General features: G+C 45.5%; 1 protein-coding gene and 1 pseudogene across 1 annotated transcript; both read left to right on the top strand.

Moving 5' to 3' along the window:
- The first annotated feature begins 7,447 nt into the window (after nt 1-7,447).
- LOC131275291 (U2 small nuclear ribonucleoprotein B'' pseudogene) lies at nt 7,448-15,790 on the top strand (annotated as a pseudogene).
- A 6,765-nt stretch (nt 15,791-22,555) lies between these two features.
- Nucleotides 22,556-24,865, top strand: LOC101422259 (saoe class I histocompatibility antigen, A alpha chain-like). The gene is made up of 6 exons (XM_071211075.1): nt 22,556-22,619; nt 22,751-23,017; nt 23,169-23,456; nt 24,106-24,297; nt 24,411-24,518; nt 24,822-24,865. The coding sequence occupies exons 1-6, from the start codon at nt 22,556-22,558 to the stop codon at nt 24,863-24,865; spliced, it is 963 nt and encodes a 320-aa protein (XP_071067176.1).
- Nucleotides 24,866-25,983: the final 1,118 nt, after the last annotated feature.

The raw sequence follows: 25,983 nt of genomic DNA, 5'->3' as shown, positions 1-25,983 counted from the left end.
TACCTGACCAAAGGCTCAAGCTGGGCAGCAAGGGCTCGGCTGAGCCAGCCCTGGTGAGGCAGGCTAGTAAAATATAGAATCACTAGATGGATCTGGAACCTGGCAGAGAGTCCACATGGACATCAATAACCCCAGGATGGCTGCTGGAGGACCCTCCCCAAGATTCTGCCACTCAGAAGAAGACATCCTCCAGAAACTAGGAAAAGTCCCAGATATTTCCAAGGACTTTATCATTGGGCCCTCCTGGGACATTGATGGGAGAAATAAGCAATCAAAATGGTAAACAGCTGGAACTCCTCCCCTGCCATTAGCAAAGGTGTGGGATAATCGACAGTTCATAAAGGCAGGCACAGGCCCAGGGCTCTGTCTTGTGCATGCTCTCTTGCATCTGGACCCCAACTCTGGCTGCCTTCTCCCCCGCTTGGATCACTATGAAATAAACCTGGGGATTTATAACCTATAATGGGGAACTGTAGCCTATAAATCAGCCCTCTTTATCATTTTTCAACCCCTTCCTCTTTACCTGGGACTCCTGATCTATTATTTTCTCTCATTTCTCTTCTCTTCCTACTTGAATAAATTACTGGCCTAACTCACCTAACATGCTCTTGAAATTCATTTCTGCAGCATAGTCAAGAACCTAGATAAAATCCAGTAACATTGGACCTGGGTCTGACTACACTCCTTTCCAGCAGTTTTTCCTGGTGACAAAGCACTGCCTGGAATATGGCTTGAAAGCCAAGAAAACTTTTCTTGGACAAAATAATCCCTCCTGTGACTGTAGAACTGTAGGAAAGCTTGTTCCAGGGGCTGTAGAGGAAAGAGCAGGTGTTAAAGGTCTCCCAGGACTGAAGACACCAGGAGGCAGAGGAAGAGCCTGGGTTCATTTGGACCAAAGCAAAAGAATCTCTCAGAGTGTACAGTAGCTGTCATCAGTAAAAAGGAACTTCTCACAAATCCTGTGAGCCCAGTGACCTCACAGTGGAAGAAGAAGGAGTTAGGACTGCTGGCCCATCAGTTATTCTTAATGATATTGATGCCAACTTCTGTGTGAAAGGAAAAGGTTTGGACATCCAGGGCTTTCAGCGTTTCAATGTATCTCAAAGATGGAAACAGCAGTGAAGGCATGAAAGAGATGGTTAGATTTCCTGCAACTCTGGACCAGAACAACGAGGCACGGGAGCTCCAGGGACATCTGAATGGTACATAAAAACCTTCAAGCAAAAGTGGATGCTTTAAAAATCCACACTAAACTAACAGGGGATCTTGCAGTTGCAAACAACAGGGTTATTACCTTGTGAGAAGAAATGGAACAGAGTTAAACAGGAAAGCTCCTGCATATCGGAATCCAATCAGAAGGGTCCTAAGCAAGACAGAACTTCAGAAGGGCAAGCACTGGGTGAAGCAAGAAAGCATTTTTTTAGAGATTCCACCTTACAAGGTTTACAAGGATTAACAGTTCATAGACCTTGTCTCAACTCTCCCTGACATAAATTGAAGGCAGCCTCCAGCCCTAACCAACTGAGCCATTGCCTATGGGCTAGGAGAAGCCAATCCCATTCCAAGAGTAAGCAGAGTGGAGTAGACAAGGGCCTACACCCCCTCCAGACTCAGGCACTACCCACCCCTCCTGCATTCCAAGACCTCCTAGCCCTCTCCCTCTGGCCATTTGGCTGCAGTCTCTACTTGGTTTCTTGCCTATGGATGTACTATGTAAATTCATACCCCCAGTCTTCAGGGGCAGGCTGGTCTCTCTTCAGACCCCCTCCTTTGGGAAAACTTCCCAATAAACTTCCTGCCTGCAATCCTCAGTCTCTGCATCCCTGTGAGTGCCATTTCTCTAACATTTGTTACAAAAAACCAGAGTCTGGGGTCACCTTGAGGCTGATCAATTGGTGAGGAGTTTCCACTGTGCTGTTGCAAGGAGAGCCCACCCAACACCAGACACCAAATGATAGCTGAGTGAGTCAAGGGTTTCTCCACCAGAGGGTCTTGCTCTCTCTCTTTCTCTCTCTCCTTTTTCCATTGTCCAGGACAACCCACCAAAAAACCTAGCACTAGGTCAGTGATCCGCTGTCCTGGGAACCGTGAAGGACAAAAGCTTGCATCCTCATGGGAAGAGACCCCTTGGCTCCAGAGATGTCTGGTTCCAAGAGTGGTTTCCTGTTCCCTTGGGTGATTTCTGACTGCTTCAGGGATGCTTGTCTCACTCAGAATCTCCTCTGTCCTAGAGATCCTTAGTCTCACCCATACCACCTGGAATGGGGAATTCAATTCCACACCCCCAAAAACCACACCTCTGGATTATCTCCTTTACAGCCTTAAAACACTATACCCAAAAGGAGAATTTAGACCTAAAAAGTTCTTTTTCTGTTCAACCTCCATGTGGCCACAATACAAATTGGGTAATTAAAGTCAATGGCCAAACGGCACCTTCTATTTATAAATTATCCAAGACTTGGAGAATTTCATCCATTGCAATGGCAGATGGCCCAAAATTCCTTACGTTCAGGCATTTTGATCCTGCAGACCAAGCCCCTCCCATATTCCCTCCCCATGTACCATCACCCTCATCTCTGTCCTCACCCTCCATCCCACTTCCACTCTCCCCATCACCACTGCCTTCCAACCCCCTATCTTCCCCTGTGCTGCCCTCTGCCCCCTTTTCTCCCCTCACACTCATTCATGAGGACTATACCCTTCCCCTCCCCCATTGCTACCCTCCACCTCTAAAGATGCAAACCCTGGACCTTCTCCCCCTCTTAGCTCTACACATACTTCAACCGCTCTCACTCCTTGGGAGGTGGCTGTCGCCAAAGGAATAGATAAAGAGCACAGAGAGGTTCAACAATGGCAGGGGAGGAATACTGGTGTGGGATGTTATTGACAGGGGACACAGGGTTGGCAGGGAGTTCTCCAGGGCATATATCCAGGGTACATAAAAATGTTTGGATATTTTCATAGTGGTTACAATTAAAAACAACAACTGAGAGAGTGCTGAGTTCCTAGCCAGGGGAGCTCTATCACATTCCTTAAAGGAACAGCAATAATCCCCCAAGTGCAATGGCAAAGATCAAAAAAGAAGGAAGGTCCAACAATGAGCCCTTGATACTAATGACTATGCTTGTAAGCCTGTGCACCTGAAATAAGAACAAGTCCTAGAGCTGCAGGGTGCCTAAGAGTTACCTCCTGAGAGTCTCCATGTTGCTCAAATGTGGCCAGTCTCGAAGCCAAACTCATTATGTAAATGTGTTGTCTTCCCCCCAGCGTGGGGACATGACTCCCAGGGATGAGTATCCCTGGCACTGAGGGATTACTACCAAGTACCAGCTGAGAGACCCATAGGTTCTATGGGCATGGCAGATGGAGTTCAGTGCCATGTCAGTTGGCCCTACTTTGGAGTTTGTGTTTCTGTGTGATGGAGCTGGACTCAGATGTGATCTTTGTCCACAAGCTTCTCCAGTTACTTTTACTGGAACTGTAGTTGGTGCTAGGGTTTAATATATACCCAGGGGACCTGAATCTCTGGACTGACCATGTGATAGCCAGGCCCTGAGCCTCAACAGACTTCAGCTCCTACACTCTCTTTTATTGGACTTACCCCACTCAGCTAACATGGAGGTGAAGAAGGTCAACCACCACACCATGGAGCAAAGAGTGCCTACATATGAAAGCAGGAGGATTGCATCCAGCATCCATGTGGAATCTAAGCCCCCTCTTGATATAGATGTGGAGTGGACACAACCATTCCAAGGTCCACAGGATGGAGGAATAGACTATGGATTAAAGTGAACTTACTGATATTCTATTCATGAACTCTTGTGATTAGTAGTAATCGAAGAAAATGTGGCATTGGTGTGGAGAAAGTGACCATGGTGGCTGCTGGGGGTAGAGAGTGGGAGGAAGAGATGTGATGTGGGGGCATTTTCGGAGATTGGAGTTGTCCTGGGTGGTGCTGCAGGGACAGTTACTGGACATTGTGAGGGGAGTGGGAGGTATATGGGGACCTTATATTTTTTTAATGTAACATTAAAAAACAAATAAAGCAAAAAAATTTAAAAATAAAAGAAAAAAACACAGAGCCAAGTCAGGATTTATAAGATGCTAAACCTGTTTCTTTGAAGTTACTGATATGTAGTAGGAATCATTCTAGTACAGATAAATACTGTGCTTAGGAATATTCACAGTGTGAGGAAGGAAGGAAAGATGGAAGGAAGGAAGGAAGGAAGGAAGGAAGGAAGGAAGGAAGGAAGGAAGGAAGGAAGGAAGGAAGGAAGGAAGGAAGGAAGGACTGAAATGGGCAACTGAAGTGGTTGCAACTCATAACTAGACTGACTGTGGGATGTAGGCGCAGTTGCTAATTCCCACAGGAGATAAAATGTCTTGGATAATTAAGTGGTTCTTTTAAAGCAGATCTTTACACATTTCCTGTGATTAAAAACACTCCACCAGAAACACTCCACCAGAAACATCCATTTCATCAAAGCAGATCTGAATACATGCAACTGCAGTAGCGTACTGGAAATTTTTACCTAGACATTTCTTAGGTTTTGAAAGTTTGAATAAAATAAGCACTCTGGCAGTTAACACCCAGGGAAGACTTCAACAATCAAAGAGAATATGATGTGTATATAGACACACACACACACACACACACCTTGACAGCATTTGTAAGAGGGGTAAAAACTATATTTGAATATATACTTTTTGGAATTGGAATGCAACTGTAAAGGGAGGGATAAGGAGATAATGCTGCTGAAGCCCAGGATCAAAGGAAAGACCTTCAGGGGTTCAGTCCAGCAGCTTCCAACCGAACTTTTTCAAAAAAATTCAGTTTCTTCAGATATTCTTTCAAAAATATTACTTAAAGTTTTCCTTAGGAAAGTTCTTGGATTCTTTCATATTTAATTGTATTTTGCTAACATCACCTAATCACTCACCCCAAAATATATGGGCTCCAGTGCCATCCAAGTTTGAAAATAGGATCTAATTTTCCAGACAATAAATGACTTATCAGACAACGGGGCGGGGGGGAGGGAAGGGGCAGAAGAGGCAAAGAAGGAAGAAGGTTTTCCGATTGGTCGCCCCCAGCAGTTGCAAAACCCAAACACTGCTCAGAAAACTAGGGAATAAAATGAATTATCGAGCCTCTTATCTGCCCCCTCCCCATCCCATGACTGAAGAAATCCTGAGCTAGCCAATACTTTTTTCTCTAATTCTTTCTCTTCCTTGTCTGATACGGCCACAATGAATGGTACAGAGACCCATGGAGTTGAAATAGAAAAATCATGGAATGTGCTTACCTCAATATGAGCATCTAAAAGGGAAAAGTAGAGAATTGTTGAGGATTGTGAAAGGCAGATGAACATGTATGGTTTCGTACCCTCTCAGTAGGAAAAGTCACACAATCACTGAGCCACACTTCTCTCAAGATGGAAATGTCAAGAAGAGTCTCCTGGAAATAACAGCCATATTTCTGAAGAGGTGTTTTGGAGATATCATATTTGGCCAGATAAAAAGTCCACTGTTATACACCCACAATTTCTTTTTTTAATAAAGGGTATGTATTTGGGGTAGGAGCTTACAGATACCAGGCCATAAAACATAATTTACTTCCCTCATCAAAGTCTATTTTCATGTGTTGGAGCAAGATGGCTGCTGACATCTGTGAGGATTCAGGCTTCCTGGGTTCCTCTGTTTCAGGGTCTTGCTTCTTTCTGGGTTCAGGGTTACTCTCTTTCCAGGACTTGCTTCTTCCTGGGCTCAGAGTTCCTCTTTTCCTGGGGCTTGCTTCTCTTTCCTCTGTGTGCTTACTTCCCAGGGCTCCAGCCTAAGGCTTCAGCATCAAATTACAACATCCAAACTCCAACATCAAAAACTCTCAACTCTGTTCTTTGTAGAATCTTTTATCTGTGAGTCCCCACACACCAAGGGGTAGGGACTCAATGCCCTAACGATGTGGTCCAATCAAAGCCCTAATCTTAACTTAATCACACCCAGGTACAGACCAGATTACAGACATAATCCAATATCTATTTTTAGAATTAGTAACCATATCTAACTGCTACACCCCACCCTCTGAATTCCAAAAAGACATTATAATATTTGGGGAAAAAAAACTTAAATCAGTAAAAATTCAAGTACTAAATCATATCACAATCAATTTAAAGAAATACAGTTTGGCTTGAGGCAAAGTCCTGTCTGCTATAGACCTCTGAAACTTATAAAACAATTTATCTGTTTCCAATACACAAATGAGCAAACAAAGGATAAACATTTTCATTGCAATGCAATAAGGAGAAATTGGGAGGGAAACATGAGTCGTGGTCCTCTACAGTTCAGTAAACCTGCCCGGCATCCTCCTTTCAATTTCAAAGTCTGAGAGTCATTCTTGAGATGATGGTTTCTTCTTCTTGGTGCCTTATGGGAACCCACCCTTTCCACAGGCTTTCCCAATGGCCATTTTCTTGGTTCTACCCTCATCAAGCATCTGGATGTTGACCAAGCTCCAGACCTTTCTCTCCAAGAGTGTTGGGGTGATTACCACACCTTACCCAATTTTGGGGTTAGAGTATTAATACCCCTAGTACAATGCCATGAAGACAACATTCACCCTAACATTTGGCATACAGGCTCAACCCACTCAGAGCAACTAGTTGACCACCTGGCCTTCCCTAAACTTTTGCATACATTCTCAACCCTCTCAGACCAATGAGTTACCACCTGGCTTTCCCTAACCTTTGGGATGTAGGCTCAACCTTCTCAGAGCAACGAGGTGACCACCTGGCCTTCCCTAAGCCATGGGGGACAGGTCCTCTCCTCTCAGACCTGTGGGGTGCTGACCTTAACCACCCTAATCCTTGGGGAATGTGTTCCACCCTCTCTGTACCCTGGGATGGCAAAACTCTCCCTGATCATCGGGTGGGAACATCCACCCTCTTCAAATGCTCACCCATGATTTCTTAAACCTCTGAATCATATCCTCTTGAGATGCTGTCCTGTTAAGGGATCATAGACCAGATATCAGCCTCTCTGCTCCTAAAATACTCCACCCCATTAGCCTGTTCCAAGGTTTGCTCCCCAACACACTACCTGGGGCATTTTCCACAAGTACCTGGAAAGATTCCAGATGCAGCTTTTCTTGTCGTCAACATTTTCCTCTGCAACTTTTCTCTTCTCTCTCTTTATAAAATGTTTCAAGCCTTAGAAAGCAAGATGAGTCATAGTCTGGGACAAGATGTATCAATAATTATATTTGACAAAGGACCCTTATCTGAAATATGTGATGAACTCCTACAGAAAACTGTGAAAAATCCTAAAAATTCAATTAGAAAAGAGCAAAGAGCAAAAATGCACTTACAAAAGAGGATGCCCACCCCTTTCTGACTTTCAGCCCACAGGAGAGATGGCGAAGGCCTCAGGCTATTTGGACAATTTAAACCAAAGCATGGATATCTGACCAAACCACACAGTTTATTTCAACAATAGGAATGACAAAATTAAAAAGAAATTGAGAGATACGTGTGCCCTGTTTTCTCAGCTTGGCCATGTGGTAGATATTGTAGCTTTAAGGATAGTCAAGATGAGGGGCAGTCTTTTGAATATCTTTAAGGAACTGGACTCATCCACACACATCTTGAGACAGTTACAAGGATTTCCATTTTATGGTAAACCAATGCCAATACAGAAGGCAAAAATAGATTCTATATAATATCTCAAATGCATGGCACATTTGCTAACAAAGAAAAGAAAAGGAAAGAAAAAAGCCAAAACTGTGGAACAGACTGCAACAACAGCAAACCAATGCCAGATCAGGGAGCACCAAATTCAACGAACACCCAAGGAAATAGTCAATAAATCTTCGGGTTCCTGACCCTCCAACCTATTTTTATTCCTCAACTTACCAGAAGAAACTAATGAGGTAATCTTATCCATGATGTTTAATCAGTTCCCCTTAGAAGTCCCTGGGTACCTGGAAAACATGGCTTTCTGCCTTTACCCAAACTTTGGTGTGGTGATGAATTTGGATTTACAGTATTGGATGATTTCTTCCAAAAACACTTTGCACCTCACAGATTCATTCAGCCCCACACCAGATCTGGGCATTCACCTACTTTCTGTTCCCCCGGCTGTGCAGCTTGCCTCCACTCAATCTTGCCTCAACCTGTGCTGGGTAAATGCTACACAGGGTAAATGCTGCATGGGGGTAAATAAAAATATCAGCTACAGTGGAATGTCAATATAGAAAGTAAAATGAATGGAAGCTGGACTTGAAGTGTGCTAAACTTCACTCAAGAACAGAAGGAGGGAGGCAAAGGGGGAAGCGCCCACTGACAGAGTGGGACAGAGGCAGGTGGAGAGAAGGACAGAAGAGAAGGAGAAAAATTGAGTGAGGAGGAGGGCAGGAAAGCGTCCTCAGGCAGGCTGGGGTTCCCAGGTGGCACAGGTGAGCACAGGGCTCAGCCTAGTGATGCACAGTCCCATTCCAAGACATTAAGGAAGAAGGAGATTTATGAAGGAGAGCAGAATGTGTACTTACTTGGAAAAAAAGTAAATTTACAGACCATCATTGCAGGTTGGGGGGAGGCTACAAATACAAAGGCAGAAAGAGGCTGCCTGTTGCTCTCAGTCTCACCAGAGCCAGCCAGTGTACTCACTGAATGGTTCTTTGGTTGAAGATGTTATTTTCTTCCTTTGAGGGTCTCTCACAGAAAAAGCAAACTTGAGCACATCAGATCCTCAGCTGCTGGCAGTGAAATCCAGAAGCTGCTAGAGCTTCTGCAACCTGCATTAGGAAGGGCATAGAATAAAGGCAGTACCCACAGATAAACTTGAACCTTCAATCTTCAAACCTAGAACCAGAGGGCTTACAATTAGGAAATACATACCAGTATTCTTTTACCTTTTTATATTCTGTTCCACTGGAAATTAGCTGTGAGTGGGGGATACTGCTACTTTCTTCAATAGTACAATTTTCTGAAGCAACTGTTATGGAGCACAAGTGGGGCATTCTCTGCCCAATGTGTTCACATAACCAATTCCTGAGACACCACGTTTCAAAGAAAGAAAGAGTTTATTGCCAGGTGCAAAGCAAGGAGATCTGAGGGACTAGGGGCCTAAAATCTTTCTCTCCTAACTGCAGTAATTATGATAATTTTAAAGTATCCAAAGACAGGCAGTTTTATGCTAATGAATGAGGAAGTTGAGATGACTAATTACTGAGCATGTGCAGATTGATCACTTGCCTAGTCACAGGAACCACTGCCATGTCAGGGGGCCAATTTGGTTCAATCGAGGTCCATCTAGTGTGAGTTTAGGAGTTGGGGTGGGTAGTCCCAGGCTGGCTCAAGTGCCTCCACTAGTAAACATTAGGAGGCTGCCCAGTGATCATAAGACTTTAAATTTGTAAAACAAGCCAAGGGGGTTACAAAGGGGGCCAGTCACCAGGTTTCTACAGTCACAAGATAAAAGCTACATAGTTTTACCACCATTATCAAAGGTCAAGGAGTCTGGGCTCCAGTTCAGCAAGTTTCTGCAATTTCAGATGTTGACTTTTGGCTCTTCCACAATACACTGGAAAGTACAAAACCATCTATATGTAATGACTCAGTGATTATAACCATTTGTTAATGTCTAACTCTCAGTTACAAACCAATTTGTACTGAAATGTAATTGACCAACATTCAAAATAGGAAAGAAAAAAAATTCCTCTGAGTTTTTCATTCTGAAGCAAAGCACCTGAGACCCCATGAAATGCTTGGTGCTTCCAGGAGACTGTCTGTAAGGATGAGGCCAGTGGGTAGAGAAACCTGGTCCAGAGTCTACAGGGCTGCGAAGAAGAGAGAGATGAAACAGGGAGGAGAGAGCACCAGAGAGAGACATCTAGGAGATCAGAGTTTAGAGTGAAGATGGTGCCCACTCCAGGGAGGGGCTCTAGGTCTGCAGGAGGCAAAGAATATCTGGATTAATACCAAAAAAAATTTATTTAAAAAATATAATTCTTCATTGATAATATAGGTTTAAATAATGAGATACTGGACTAAATTCTTGCTGCAAACACCAAATCCTAGGAAAGGGTGTGGCAGAGGGTACCAATCACTCTGGGATAGAGGAAGGCACAGGAGGGGGAGATTGAAGGGATGAGAACGGAGAGGGAGCATCCTGAGAGCACCCTGAGTCTGGCGAGACCTTCTAAGGCCTGGCTATGGGGAAGACAGAGTTAAACACTGAGATGTTTCTGGGGAAGCCCCTTAAAGACCTAGTGACTGGAGGATGAGCTAGCTCTGAGAGGCAGGCAGCGGGCAGTGCCCTCGACCCAGGGGATATTCCTGCAGCACTGGACTCCTCTGCGCCTACCTTTCTCAAAACTAAGGGGTAGGCCTGTGGGATGCCCTTCCCTTTCCTCCCTTCCCTGGACCCCAGTTCAGGGTGTTGGTCAATCCATGGCTCAGGTGGATCCTGGGTGCCAGGTGCACCTGCCTGCAGCCAGCAGAGAAGTTCCTGCTCAGGTGGGGTTCTGCCAGCAGGAGGCCAATTCTTCACTGCACTGTGGGGTCCATAATGGCAGCAACCAGGCTATCCATGTGGAGTGTCCTCTGAGGCTGGATCTCAGGAGTGAACTCCCACAAAGCCAGGTGGAGCCACATCCCCTGGGGTCCCTCAAGCTAACATTGTACTTAATGGTGAAAGATAAAAACTTTCCCACTGAGATCAGGAACAAGACAAGGATGCCCACTCTCCCCCTGGTATTCAATATTGTGATAGAAACTCTAGCTAGAGCAATTAGGGAAGAAAAAGAAATAAAAGTCTCCCTAATAGGATAGGAAAAAGTAAAAATTTCATTATTCACTGATGATATGATCATATACTTAGAAAATACTCCCAAAATCCACCAAAAAAAAAATAACTTATAGACAATTTCAACAATATGATGGGTACAAGATTAATATGCAAAAATCAAAAGTGTTTCTATCCACTATCTTAGAAGGAATCTTAGGAAGAAGTCAGAAAAAAATTCCATTTACAATAGTGACTAAAAGAATCATGTCTCATGATGGTGGAGGAGATTTTTGTTATGGGGGGAGGAGTGGGGGGACGGGGGTGGGGGTATATGGGGACCTCATATTTTTTTAATGAAACATTAAAAAAATAGACCAAAAAATAAAAAATAAAAACAAAAATAAAAACCAAAAAAAAGGCCTTATTGGATGGGATCCTGACTTTTACTACTCTTTTCCCATAATTTCTACACATTCCTGGGCATGTAGCTGCTTCTTTTTATAATTAAATGAGTTTCTCAACCAAAAAAAAAAAAGAATCAATAGGAATAAATTTAATCTAGGCCATAAAGGACCTGTACTCAGAACCCCATAAAACAATGCTAAAAGAAACCAATTGTAATCTAAATAAATGGAAGGATATTTCCATGTTCCTAGGTTGGAAGATGCATATCATTAAAATGTCAATTCTGCCCAAACTGATCTACAGATTTAATACGATCCTGATAAAAATCAAAATATCCTTCTTGGTAGAATTTGAAAAGCCAATTATCATATTTATCTGGAAGAGTCAGGGTCCCCACATAACAAAAAATATATTTTAAAAGTAAAGCAATGTTGAAGGACTCACTTCCAGACTTTAAAGCATGGTGCTGGCATTAAAATAGAGAGATTGACCAATGGAACCAAATCTAGTTCAGAACAGACCCTCCCATCTATGGGCAAGTGATCATCGACAAGGCTGTCAACCCACTCAGCTGGGTCAGAATAGCCTGTTCAAAAATGGTGCTGGGAGAACTGGATATCCATATCTCAAAGAAAGAAAAAGAGGACCCTTATCTCACAGCTTCTTCAAAAATTAATGGAAAGTGGATCAAGGACCTAAATGTAAAAACTGGAACCATAAAACTCTTGGAAGAAAATGTAGGGAAACACCTTCAAGATCTTGTGCTTGGTGGTGTTTTCTTGGACCTTACACCCAAAGCACAAGCAACAAATTAAAAATATATAAATGGGACAGCCTCAAATTTAAATACCTTTGTTCTTTGAAAGACTTTGTCAAGAAAGTTCAAAGGCAGTTAATTCAATGGGAAAAAGTCTTTGGATATCATATATCTGATAAGGGATTGTTCTCCACTTTATATAAGGAGATTATACACCTTAACAACAACATGGCAAGCCACCCTATGAAAAAATGGGCAAAAGATTTGAACATTTCTCCAAAAGTGGAAATACAAAAGGCCAAAAGACATATAAAAAGAAGTTCACATAAGTAGCTATTAGAGAAATGCAGATCCAAACCATCATGAGATATCTTTTCTCACCCTACCGAATGGCCACTCTAAAGAACAGAAAACTTCAAGTGCCGGAGAGGTTGTGAAGAAATAGGAACTCTCCTTCACTACTGGTGGAACTGTTAAATGATGCAATCTCTGTGGAAGATGAGCTGGCAGTTCCTCAGAAACTAAATAAAGAACTGCCCTATGATCCAGCAACCCTGTTACTAGGAATTTATTAAGAACTAAAAACAAGGACGTGAACAGCTACTTGCCCAGCGATGTTCATAGAAACACTATTCACAGTTGCTAAAAGATGGAAACCGATGAATGGATAAGCAAGTGGCATATTCATGTGATAGAATATTACTCAAGTCTACGAAGAAATCAATCAGAGAAGACATGACAACATGGAGGAAGCTTGACGATATTTGGCTCTCAGCGTAGGTGTTTTTTAAATAACTATTTTGAATTCAAAAAATAAAATAATAGGAAAAGGCAGCACAACCAGAACTCCTAAAAAGTTCTGTCCGGGCACTTTCATCTCATCAGATTCCAACTGCTAACTCAGTTGTTCTTCTAGTGTTCAGAAAGTGACACAGATGAAACAGATGAGTTAAATGCCTTAAAACAGGGGTTCTTAACGTTTTTTTGTTCCACAGACCCCTTTGCTAGTCAGATGAAAACTACAGACCCCTTACTAAGTCCAGACTAGATTGTGCGTTATTTAATAAATAGGTCACACCTGCACCAACTTGTCCCCATAGACAAGGTTTTTAATTTAAATTCAAGCTCATGGAACTCTTAAGAACCCCTGCCTTAAAATGTTTAAGAAGAAATGTGGAGGATCCACTGAGCAGATTTAAAACTTACTACAGAGCTCCAAAAATAAAGAGCACTTAAGTAGAACCACACATACACATGCTCATGAAAACATCTTCCACCTCATCCAGTGGGGAAAAGACGGTCTTTTCAGCAAATGGTTGAAAATTTCAAATACGGTTTTGACCCAAGGAGCTGGCGGGGGCGAGGCCGAGGGGACCTGGACAGCTAAGGCCCCCGAAGGAGAAACGACCCGGGACGCCGGGCTCCTGCGCTCAGCCTGGGGGAAGGTCCACCTTGGTGTGGGGGTGGTGGGCAGGTGCCTGGTCCGGGGGTCTGGGGAGGCGGGAGGGTCAGCCCTCGGGTTCGTGGGGTGCGTGGGCAGAGGGGATCTTATCGCCAACTCCCCGCTGATTAGGAGTTGAGGGCAAAGGGGGGCGCGGGTCTCTGTCCTCCGCCCGGTGGCCACGCGGGGGCGCCGCCGCGCTCTCTAGGATTCTGACGTGAGGAGGGGTCGGGGTTGAGTGGGGCAGAGCTGGGGGACCTGGGAGTTCAGCACTGATGGGAAAGGGGGTGAACTTGCCTTCTGAGCATCCCTGGAGTCCACTGGAGGCAGACTCCCAGGGGTGCAGGGAGTGGGAGAGGAGGAGCGCTCAGCAGCCTTTGTGCCTCCTTGAGGTTTCCATCTCTTCCCCAGAGCCTCCACCCCAGCCCGCTTGAAAGTAGCACCTGGGGACCCTGAAAAGTAGAAAGTACTTTATCGACTCTGTATTCTTTTTCAGAGGGATGCTTTTTTAAAAATAAACTTTTTAAAAATTAATTTATTGAACTACAACTCATACATAAATATCCATAAACAATAAATGTATAATAATAGTTGTGAACTTATAAAACAAATATATATAACATCACACAGGACTCTCATAACTCACCCTCCCACCAATAACTTGCATTGTTGTTAAACCTTTTAACTAATGATTAAAGAGCATTGTCAAAATATTATTACTAACCAAAGAATTTTTCCCCCAACCAACCCTATTTTTATTATCTTTATATCATTTCTATATGAACATACATAAACAACTAAGTGTATAGTAAAAGGTTTGAACTTACAAAGCAAACATGCATAACATCATACAGGGGTCCCATACATCAACCCTCCACTAATACCTTCCATTGTCAGGAGACATTTGTTAAAATTTATGAAATTATCAAACTCTTACTACTAATCATAGTCCTTATCTTACATTTGATGTGTTTTTCCCCAACCCACCCTGCTATTACTTTTAAAATATATTTTTATGACAGAAGTTGTAAACTTATAAAGCAATCATGCACATGTGCAGAATTCCCAAACAACACCCCTCCATCAACACACCACACGGTGGTGCAACATTTGCTCCAGATAAGATAATATCATCTGATTGTTGCCATATCCATAGTGTACACTTGCCCCACATTTTCCATTCTGCCTCATTGTCAACGAAGTACATCTTTCACATAGATACAAGAATATTATTACTGCTAACCACAGTCCCTAGGTCACTCCAGCTGCATTTTTCCCATGCTTCTCCACATTCCTAACACCCTACAGTAGTGATGTACATTTGTTCTAGCTCACAAAGGACACACTTACATCTGCACCATCAACCACAATTCTCATCCAAATCTTGGTTTACTGTGCTATTCAGTTCCTAGATTATTCTCTAGCATTCTGTCAATTGGCATTTACATAACAAGACTAACATATTCAGCCACATCCACATTTATAAGCTAGCTGTTACTCACTATGTGTTACCATCCATTCTATATATTTCCACTCTTTTACAGTAAAGCTAATTAAGACCTCTACATACATTAAACATCAGTAGTCCATCTCAATCTTCCTCTTATCTCTTTTAAGAATCCACCACCTACCGCCAGGGCATGAAGATATTTTCCCACAATTTCTTCTAGAAGCTTTATGGTTCTTGATTTTATTTTTAGGTTTTTGATCCATTCTCAGTTAATTTTTGGAAAAGTATGAGATAGAGGTCCTCCTTCCTTCTTTCGGTTATGGATATCCAATTCTTTCAGTACCATTTGTTGAATGGACTGTTCTGCCTGAACTGTGTGGGTTTGACAGGCTAGTCAAAAAATCACTTGACCATACATGGGAGGGTCTGTTTTTGAGCCAACTATTTGGGTCCATCGGTCTATGTGTCTGTCTTTATGGCAGTACCATGCTGATTTTTACCACTATAGCTAGGTAATATGATTTAAACTCTGGAAATGATGGTTTGCTTTTCCTTTTTTATTTTTTTGATGTTTCTTACCCTTCCAAATAAATTTGGTGATCATGTTTTCAACTTTTTTTTAATGCTGGTGGAATTTTTATTGGGATTGCATTGAATCTGTATATCAATTTGAGTAGAATTGACATCTTAATGATACTTAGTCTTCCAATCCATGAGCATGGAATATTCTTCCAGTTATTTAGGCCTTTTTTCAATTTCTTTTAACATTGAGTTGCAGTTTTCTGAATACAAGTGCTTTACATCGTTGGTTAAGTTTATTCCTGACTATTTGAGTTTTATCTGTCATATTTTATTTTCACCACTCTTTTGACAATTTTAGTAGCTTCTACTAATATAATCTTCATTTCTAGACTCTCTTTCAGGCTTCCCTCTCCTGTCTTTTCTTCTCAGGCTCTAGCACACCCATTAGTATTTCCTGAAAATCTGATCTCTTGCTTAGAAATTCTCTCAGTTTCTGTTTATCCGTGAATGTTCTAATCTTGCCCTCATTTTTTAAAGACAGTCTTGCTGGATATAGAATTCTTGGCTGGAAGTTTTTCTCTTATAGCATCTTATATATATCAGACCACTATGCTCTTGCCTTCATGGTTTCTGAGGAGAAATTGTAGTTAATCTTATTGGGTATCCCTTACATATTATGCACTGTTTTTCTCTTGCTGTTCTCAGAATCCTCTCTTTGTCTTTGACATTTGACATTCTGATTAGTATGTGTCTCAGAGTTGATCTGTTTGGATTTTTTTGGACGGGAGTATGTTTGTGCTTCTTGGACATGGATATCTATGTCCTTCAATAGGATAGTGAAATTTCTGCCATTATTTCTTCAATATTCCTTCTGCCCCTTTTCCCTTCTCTTCTTCTGGGACACCCAAGATATGTATGTTTGCGCATCTTTTACTGTCTTTTAGTTCCCTTAGACCTTGTTCAATTTTTTCCATTCTTTTCTTCATCTCTTCTTTTGTATGTTCACTTTCAGAGGCCATTTCTTCAAGCTCACCAATCCTTTCTTATGCCTCCTCAAATCTGCTATTATATGATTTCAATGTTTTTAAATTTTCTTTTATTGTACCTTTCATTCCCATAAGATCTGCTATTTTTCTATGTATGTTTTCAAATTCTTCTCTGTGCTCATCCAGCGTCTTCTTAATATCCTTAATTTCTTTAGCCATTTCTTTGAATTTATTAAGGATATTTGTTTGAATATATATGATTAGTTGTATCAACTCTTTTGTGCCAGCTGAAGACTTGTCTTGTTCTTTTAACTGGGCCATATCTTCCTGTTTCTTGCTGTGGATTGTAATTTTTTGTTGGTGTCTTGACATCTGGCTTACTAGAGTATTTATTCTGGATGCAATTTTTTTTTTTAGTTTAGGGCTTCCTGTCCTTTCTCCTTTGCTGATTATGCAGTAGCAGCCAAGGTTGTAATTGGTGCTAAAAGCTTTGGAGGCTCAAGCTCCCCTCATTGTGCCAGGGATCAATGAAGCTTCTCCCAACTTTCCTCTTTGCCAGGGGTAGGGACAGAGTCAGCTGTGTGGAATAATCCAAGTCATGCAGGCCTAGACTCTAGTTGCCCAGAGAGACTGATGAAGCTTCACATCCCTTTCTCTCCTGCCTGGGGCATGGATGGAGCTGCAGGTGTGAGCAGCCATGTACACAGTGCTGATCCAAGATGACCACAGTTGCCCAGGTTGACTTCTGATTTTCAGTGTGTGACAGCCAAAGGTACCTGCAGTTACCTGGATAGGCTGTTGCAGGGCCCACCAGCCTCCTCCCTGCAAGACATGGGACTAAAGCCTAGATTAGGGCTACAAGCCAATCTGGGTGAAAGAAACAGGTTCCTACCATCACAGCGATTTTGGTCAGCCTGGCTTTCCCTCGTGCTGGGAGCAGAGTCAAAATGCCAGCCACTGGCCTTTTTCCAACTTGGGCAAATTCAAATGCCAACTGTTCCCAGGGTTATATATTAGACAGCAGAGTTTACCAATCAGTAGCTGAAAGCAGCATCCAACTCTCTCCTCCTCCCCTGTTTTTGGGAAGTGGAGCTTCCAATTCCAGCCACAGAATAGATTCTTGAGCAGCTTGTGCTGCCAGAGCAGGACAATCACCAGCCTCCATGGCTTGGCCAGTAATTTCCCAGAGAGCCCGGTGCAGGTCCACACAGCTTCCTCTCTCCTGGTGATGGCACTGAGGCCTAGGCTACAGCTGCAATCTGACCTGAATATAAAGAAGCCAGTCCTTACCAGCACTGTGTTTTTCAATCTGCCCTGCTTCCCCTCATACCATGTGCAGTGTTAAAATGGCATTTACCAGCCTCTTTCTGACTTGAACACTTTCAAACTTTAGCTGTTCTCAGGATTATACTTTAGCCCATTGAATTTATTCATCAAGAGCTGAAGTTGTTGCACAGCCATCTCTTCCTACCCTATTTCTGAGAAGTGGTGCTTTCAGTCCCATCATGAAAGAGCTCCCAAGGCTACTTCTGCTTCCAGTGAAGAATGGACACCAGCCTCCATGGTGTGGAGCATTCTACTTATGAGTCTTCTCTGCAGATGGGCAGTCTCCTCCTTCCATTCCTTCAAGTATATGGCAGGTTGCTCTTCTGACCTCCTGGAGTCCCCAGACAGGTGCTTCAGCTAGCTCCAGATAGCTCTGGGTGTTTACTAAATTCCCTGTAGCAGGAGCTGAATCTAGGAGCTCCTTACTCTGCTGCCATCATGCTAGTTGCCTCTCTAAATAAAGTTTTAATATTAGGATAGTGTACATTTACACGAAATGGTGAAGGTGATCAGAGTACTCACAGACAACCCCCAGTTTCTCATCTTGTTAACATCTTACATTCCTGGCACTTAGCTCCTGCTAATGAAGTAACATCGATTCACTATTAGTAACCAAACCCTGATTTCATGCAGCTTTCTGTCGCAGTGTGGGCTCGCCCGGAGGGCCGCTGCAGGGGAGGTGTGGGCTCGGGCGGAGGGCTGCAACACACGGAGGGGCCTTCCGAGAAGGCGCTCCGGGGCCGGCAAGGTGCGGAGGACGCGCGGTAGGAAGAAGACTACCGAGGAGACCAGGATCTGTGCACAAGTCTGATTTATTCAGGAAGTACAGCGGTTAATATAGGGCGAAGACGGCGGAGGGGCAGGGGGCGTGGCCGGGGGCGGCAGACGGCTGATAGGCTCGTGCAGGGGTGCATCACTGGTTGGGGCAGAAGACAGGGTAGCCAGGGTTCTCGGCGGCAGCGAGGCGGGGCTGTCATGGCGCGGCGGTGGCCCTCGGGGGAGAGGCGGGGTTAGGCCACCGAGGGGGAAGCGGGTGCAGCTGGGCAGAGGGGCGGGCAGTACGCCCGAACCCCAAGTGGAGGGCCTTAACGCCTGTTCCCGCCACCCCGGTCCGACTCGCACCAGCGCCTGGAGACGAGCCGACCCTTGCTGTCGCCGTGCTCCCACACGGTGCCACCCTACAGCTTTCATTATACCATTACCCCATGTCCTCTCCCTGTCCCATGATCCCATCCAATGCACAGCATTACATTTAGTCCCATTGGGTCTCCTTCAGCTCCTCTGGCTGTGACAGTTTCTCAGACTTTTGTTGTTTGGGTGACCTTGAGAGTTTTGAGGAGTCTTGCTCAGGATGCGTAGTCTGCCTCTCAATCTCAGTTGGGTTGATGTTTTTTCTCATGGTTAGACCAGAGCTGTGGGTTTTTAGGGAAAAGGCCATGGAGATGCCATATCTCAACAGAATAAGAAGAGGATGTGGAGTGACCCTGATTCATCTCTGGTGATATTAACTGGGTTTCTTGTCCAAGGCAGTGTTTGCCAGGATTCCATAGCCTGAAGTTACTGTTCACATCCCCCTTCCATTGTCCTCATTGGAAGGACATTTTCTGTGCAGCCCACACTTAAGGGGTGGGGACTTATGCTCAACTCAATGAGGGTGGAGCATCTAAATAAACCACTGGGAATTCTTTGTGTTTGGGAGATTTGTCTGTTCTTGTCACATTTAATTATTTATTCAGTTGTTTACAGGCTCATGGATGTTAATTTTGTACTTTTGACTATAATCCAGCACTGTGTTATTTATATTGTTGTTCAAATTGTTCATTTTGGCCATAGAGAGTCATTCCAGTTGACGCCTGAGTCCTTCTGACATGTCCTCATGATTTGATGTTTTGGGTAATACTCACTTTCTGGCACTCCCATATATGCTCCAGACTCAACGTAAGTATTTCCTACCCTAGCCCTAGATTCAACCTTTTCTGCAAGGAGCCTTGGTTCAATTTTTGAGATAATGGTATTAGAAACTGAAATTTGGAACTGGGTTTGCTCATTGCTATTGGGGTGTCAATGCTTCCAGGCCCTTAGTAGGGGGAACTAGGAAATGTGTGTATACCAATGCATGTGTAACAAATCTATAATACATATACATACATGTATATTAATATTTATGCTAAGCTGTATTATGATAAATATGAGTTGATCCCAAGTCTCCAACTCTAATCCAGTATCATATATTTCATTCTGGTTTGCCCCCTTGCTAGTTTGTGACCTCCTGCTTCTACAGTGAGAAACTTGACTCTTACCACCTACCACGTATTTATTGTTCATCCCTCATACATATGGACAGTTATTTCAAAATTGTTAGACCCTACCCCATGAGAAAGAACTTTACCAATTACAGTTAGTGCTTATTAATAGTTCCTTTTGTCTTCACTCTTAAAATTTCCAGCCATCTCTAAAGGTCCTCAGTCCAGCAGCCCCTACCCCCCTCCTTCAGTGAGGTCATGCCATGTACCTGTAATTCAGCTAGATGCTTCTGCCACTGTTTACAGCCATTCAGGGATTCCCCACCTATCTGGATAGCTTTTTAAAATTTACACACTCAATGTTCACTCTTTGTGCCATAAGGTTTATGGATTTAGACATATGGACAGTGTCATGTATCCGCCCTGTAGTACCATACACAGTAGGGTCAGAGCCCTAAAAATCCCTTGTGCTTCCCCTGAACAATCCTTTCCCCATCCAAAGGTCATGGCAACCAGGGATCTGCTTTCAGTATCCATAGTCTTTCATTTCCAAAATTTCGTGTACATGGAACAAGACAACATGGAACCTTCCCAGAGTGGCTTTCTTCACTAGCAAACTGCAGTTCAGATTCATTCATGTTCTTGTGTGAATTAACAGCTTATTCCTTCTGATGGCTGAATAATAATGTGAAGTATGGATCAATGGATTAGCACTGCTTTTTATGAGCTACCATGGACTCAGTGCCTTGCATGTTGGCTGCACCCTTTGGCCTTCCCACCAGCAGGGAGTGTGAGTTCCTGGGGTTCCACATCTTGCCAGTGCAGGTGTCACCACTTGTTACAGACTGAAAAATCCTTCCCACTCCCACCAATGACTTCTACATCCTAATCCCTGGACCCTGAGAATATTACCTTATATGGCAAAAAGTAGCATTTGTATATGTAATTGATCTAGAGATGGGGGATTAGCCAGGATTACGCCCATGGGCCCTCAGAGTGATCACATGGATCTCGTAACAGGGAAGTAGGGGGAGATTTTACTACACCCAGAGGAGAAGGTGATGAGAAGGAGGAGAGATCTGATGCTGTTGGCCTTAAGGTTAGAGTGATGCAGCCAGAGGCCAAGGAGAGCTGGCAGCCACCAGAAATGGAAGAGACAAGACACAGCTTCCCTCTGCTTGAGTTTTCAGAGGGAGCGAGGCCAAGCCAACACCTTGATTCCAACCAGGGATATTGATTTTGGACTTCTGGCTTCCAGAATTGTGAGAACATAAATTTCTGTTCTTTAAAGATACCAAAAGTGAAAATTCGTTCCACTGGCAATAGGAAACTAACCCACCAGTTTATTTAATTTTAAATTTAGCCATTTTAACAGATATGTTCATGGGCATCTCATGGTGGTTTCATGCACTTCCCTAATGGTGGTTTCTGCACTTCCCTAACGACAATGACGCTGAATATGTTTTTAGGTGCTTATTTGCTACCTGTGTATCCTCTTTTTTGAGGTGTCTGTCTAGGCTTTAGGCCATTTTAAAGTTGGGTAGTTTTCTTATTGTTGAGTTTTAAGAGTTCTTTATATAGTGGGCAGAAATTATTTATGGAAATGTGATTTGCAATATTTTATCTCTGTTGCTTGAGCCAATGATAAAACATAAGCTCTCAAGAGAAAATTAGAATTTAAATAACTTGTATCCATCACCTTCAGCTTGACAGCTTTACAATACTTACACATTTTTGTTGTTAATTTTAACAAGTATGACCTTTCAGCAATATGTAAAGAAATGTGTCCATACTGGAAAACCTATATAAATCAGTGGGCCAATGTGTTTTTTTAAATCTTCATGCATTAGTACAAGATCCATTCAATGTGGTAAGACAGAACTGAGGATTTCAATGTCACAAGATGAAATAGTCAACAATAAGATTGCACACTTCAACTCACCTTTAGAAATTACCACTTGCGTGCTTTTTAGTATAGTATGGGAGATGAGTGTCAGTCCTCACCTGAAAAGGCTATTCAAAATACTCCTCTCTTTTCCAACAACATTTATATGTGAGGCTGAATTTTTGGTATGAAAGTCCAGGGATGCTCTATTGAGGCAGCTAAGCAAAATTTGCAAAAATGTAAATTGATCCACTCTTCTTATTACATTGTTTTCTTTTGCAATTGGTTATTGATGTGTAATGAGTTTTGGTGTAAGTATTAATCTGTGGGAATCAGTATGTAAAATTCCATTTTAATTTCTAGTATGGTCAATACCAGTAGAGGTCAACAAAATTTTCTCAAGGGTCATCACTAATTTGTAAGCTGTGAAGAATCAGGAGCAGGCCTCACTGACAAGGTGTGACTGAGTGCTCTGTGCAGGGGAGGGGTCAAGACCAGTCGAGGACCCTGTCTCAGCTCTCAGGATTTCGCCCGAGGATGGCGTGTGGGGCGGGCAGGCTGAGCGGGGAGTCCCGGGTCCCCGCAATTTCACTTCTGCTTCTCCCAACCCGAGTGAGGTCCTTCTGACCCTCGTGACGCGGGCCCAGGCTGCCTCCCATTGCGGGCCCGGTTCTGGAGAAGCCAATCGCCGGCCCCGCGGCCCATAAAAGTCCGTCCGGACCCGCCCGGACTCAGGTTCCTCTAGACCCGGGGATCCGGCCATGGCTCCGGGGACCCTCCTCCTGCTGCTCTCGGGGGCCCTGGCCCTGACCCCGACCCGGGCGGGTGAGTGCGGGGTCGGGAGGCGCTGCCCGGGAGGGGGCGAGGGCACGGGGGTGAGGGGGACAGGACACCGGAGCCGCGTCCACACCACGCTGACCCCCACGCCGACCCCCGCCCCTCTTCTGTCCCACCAGGCTCCCACTCCCTCAGGTATTTCAGCACCATCGTGTCCCGGCCCGAGCGCGGGGACACCCACTACCTCGCCGTGGGCTGCGTGGACGACACGCAGGGCGCGCGGTTCGACAGCGACGCGGAGAGTCCGAGGTTGGAGCCGCGGAAGCCGTGGATGGAGCAGGAGGGGCCCGAGTACTGGGGGGAGCAGACGCGGAGGGCCAAGGAGCTCGCGCAGTATTTGCCCGCAGTCCTGAGGATTCTACTCCGCTACTACAAGGGAGAAGCCGGTGAGGGACGCGGAACTCGGGACCCCTACCCGGGAGAGCGGGAGGGACTTGTTCTCGGTTAGTTTCCAGTTCAGATCAGATGGGCGCAAACCAGTCAGTGCCGGGGGCGGGGCGAGCAGGTGGGCGGACAGATGGGCGGGGTTAACCGCAGAAGAGGGGCCAGGGTCTCACACCCTCCAGATGGTGTATGGCTGCGACCTGGGCCCCGACGGGCGCCTCCTCCGCGGGTACCTTCAGTTCGCCTACGACGGCGAGGACCACCTCTCTCTCAACAAGGACCTGCGCTCCTGGACGGCGGCGAACACGGCACTTCAGATCATCCAGCGCAAGTGGGAGGAGGCAGATGTTTGGCAGTTCGAGAAAGCCTACCTGGAGGACAAGTGTGTGAAGTGGCTGCAAAGATACCTGGAGAGGGGGAAGGAGACGCTGCTGCGCACAGGTACAGGGGGCGGGAGGCCTCTCCCATCTCTCTTGGGCTGGGCTGCGCCCCCACCTGCGTCCCACGGAGAAGGGGAAATCGGGTCAATTCCGGGACACTCTCCTGCCTTGGGTCCAGGGGGCGGGGTCGGCCCAGGTGTCCAGACCCTGAACCCTGAGTGACTCGCAGAGGCCCCGCCCTCTGTCAGGACAGTGAAGGGTCCAGCCTCCCCCCGGGATGGAGGAGACCATCCCTGAAGCACCTGGGCAGCAGGTCAGCCTTGGGGACCACCGGGACATTCTCAGGCCTTGTTCCTGCAGCTTTTCTGAGCCCCTCAGCCTCCACTAGGTCAGGTCTAGAGGTCCCTGTTCACACCACACACCTGGGGCCTCCTGCACTGGACGGTCTCACCTGACCCCAGAACTTCCAAGAACAGGACTTATCCCAGAACCCTGAGTCCAGGCTGGTGTCTGGGGCTTCCACTGCCCCCCAAGACTGTCCTGTCCATTCCTGGTGGTCACATGAGCGCTGCTAGAATGACCAGGAGAGAAATGGAAAGTTCCTGAAGTTTCTGACCTTCCTGCAGAACCTCCAAAAGCACACGTGACCCGCCACCATGTCTCTGACCGTGGCGTCACCCTGAGGTGCTGGGCCCTGGACTTCTACCCAGCGGAGATCAGGCTGACCTGGCAGCGGGACGGGGAGGACCAGACCCAGGACATGGAGTTTGTGGAGACCAGACCTGCGGGGGACGGAACCTTCCAGAAGTGGGCGGCTGTGGAGGTGCCTTCTGGGGAGGAAGAGAGATACACGTGCCACGTGCAGCACGAGGGGCTGCCCGAGCCCCTCACCCTGAGATGGGGTAAGTGGGACGAGGTCGGGGCCTCTTCCAGGGAAGCAGGAGCCCTTCTGAGCTCCTCTAGAGGGTCAGGGCTGAGTCTGGGGTCAGGGCCCCTGACCTTTCCCCCTTCTCAGAGCCGCCTTCCCAGCCCCCCATCCTCATCGTGGGATTCGTGGCTGCCCTGGTCATACTTGGAGTGTCCGTGGTGGCTGGAGTTCTGATCTGGAGGAAGAAGAGCTCAGGTAGGGGAGGGGCGGGCCTGACGTTTCTTGTCCCAGGGGTTTTCCAGCCCAGGTAGCCGTGTGCCCTGCCCCTTCCTGGTACCGTGAAGCCCCTCCTCACACACGTGCCCATCCAGTCTGGGCCTGTCATCACACTTACTTTATAAAACCTGTGAGAGAAGTAGGACAATGTCCCCCAGTGATGACGTGGAGGCCCCTGTTCCCAGCAGTCAAAGGGAAGGGGCTGCAGAGGACAGACCTCCAGGAGGGCAGAAGGTCCAGCTCCACATATTCCCTACCTCGTGTTTCCTGATCTTGCCCCAGGTCTGCAGTTATGGTTCTGGAAACTTCCCTCAATCCAGGACTAGTTCTCCAGGACCTCATGTCCTGCTCTCACTAGGAGATAGCTATGCTCAGACTGCTTGTAAGTGGGGGGTGAAGGTGGGGGTGTGTGGAGGGTGCAAGGCTGCTGTGAGGCTTTGGGTAGCATAGATGGAGCCCACGGGCAACTCACCTCCATCACTCCTTGACTCACATCATCTCCCTGTGGCTCTGACCAGACCCTGTGTTTGTTTCTCTCCAGTCAGCAACAGTGCCCAGGGCTCTGATGTTTCTCTTGAGGCTTCTAGAGGTGAGACCCTGGGGAGCCTGAAACAGAAGAGGGGTTGGGCTGAGAGGACATGCCTGGGTCCTGGGGATTCCTTGGATTCCTTGGACATGAGGACCTTGGAGGGCTGGTCATGACGTCAGCATTTACAGAGATGGTCTGAACGTGCTCTTGATTGTTTTCTTCTGTAGCATGACAAAGCTGCCTCGTGTGGGACAGAGAGATTCCAGAGCTGTTCTCACCTCTCGTGTGACTTCAAGACCCCCTTCCTTTGGCATGTGAAGACTTTCCTTCTTGCAACTGGTGTCTGTGTGTCTGCATTCCTGTTGTATCCTGGAGGATGGGGAGGTAGCTCACCCCCTGCCCCCCACATCCCCCACACTGACCTATGTTCCCTGCCCCAACCAACTGTCCTGCTCAGAAGAGCTGAGTGTGGAGCATCTGCAGCCCTGTCTTAAATCATCGTGCCCTGAGCTGCCCCTTCGTGCTTCTCTTGAAAATGATAACCTGTTATGATTCTGCTTTTACAAACTCTTGCTATTAGGAGGGTTTGAAGAATCAATTATGGGAGAGGAAGATTCTTAAATGGGAGAGAGGAAGTAAATTGACCTGAGAACCTTCCAGAACCACATGTCTGCTGTGCTGAGTGCTTCTGTGAGGAGCTGAGAATGCACAGGCCTGTGTCCTGTTGGTGCTCAGTCCATGTGGACTTTGAGTTGACCACTCCTTAGGTGGGCCGTGCTCACTGCTCCTGTGTCCTTGTCCCTACAGTAGGATTCTGTCCTTCCAGGACCTGAGGTTGCAGGGTCTCAGATGTCACCTGGCCTCATCCCATCTGCAGAACCATAGGCAGCGAGGGTTCATGCAGCTTGTCATCCC

Source organism: Dasypus novemcinctus, chromosome 22, assembly GCF_030445035.2.
Source record: "Dasypus novemcinctus isolate mDasNov1 chromosome 22, mDasNov1.1.hap2, whole genome shotgun sequence".
In the NCBI taxonomy this organism is placed as follows: Eukaryota; Metazoa; Chordata; class Mammalia; order Cingulata; family Dasypodidae; genus Dasypus; species Dasypus novemcinctus.
This window is presented reverse-complemented; position numbering and strand designations above follow the sequence as displayed.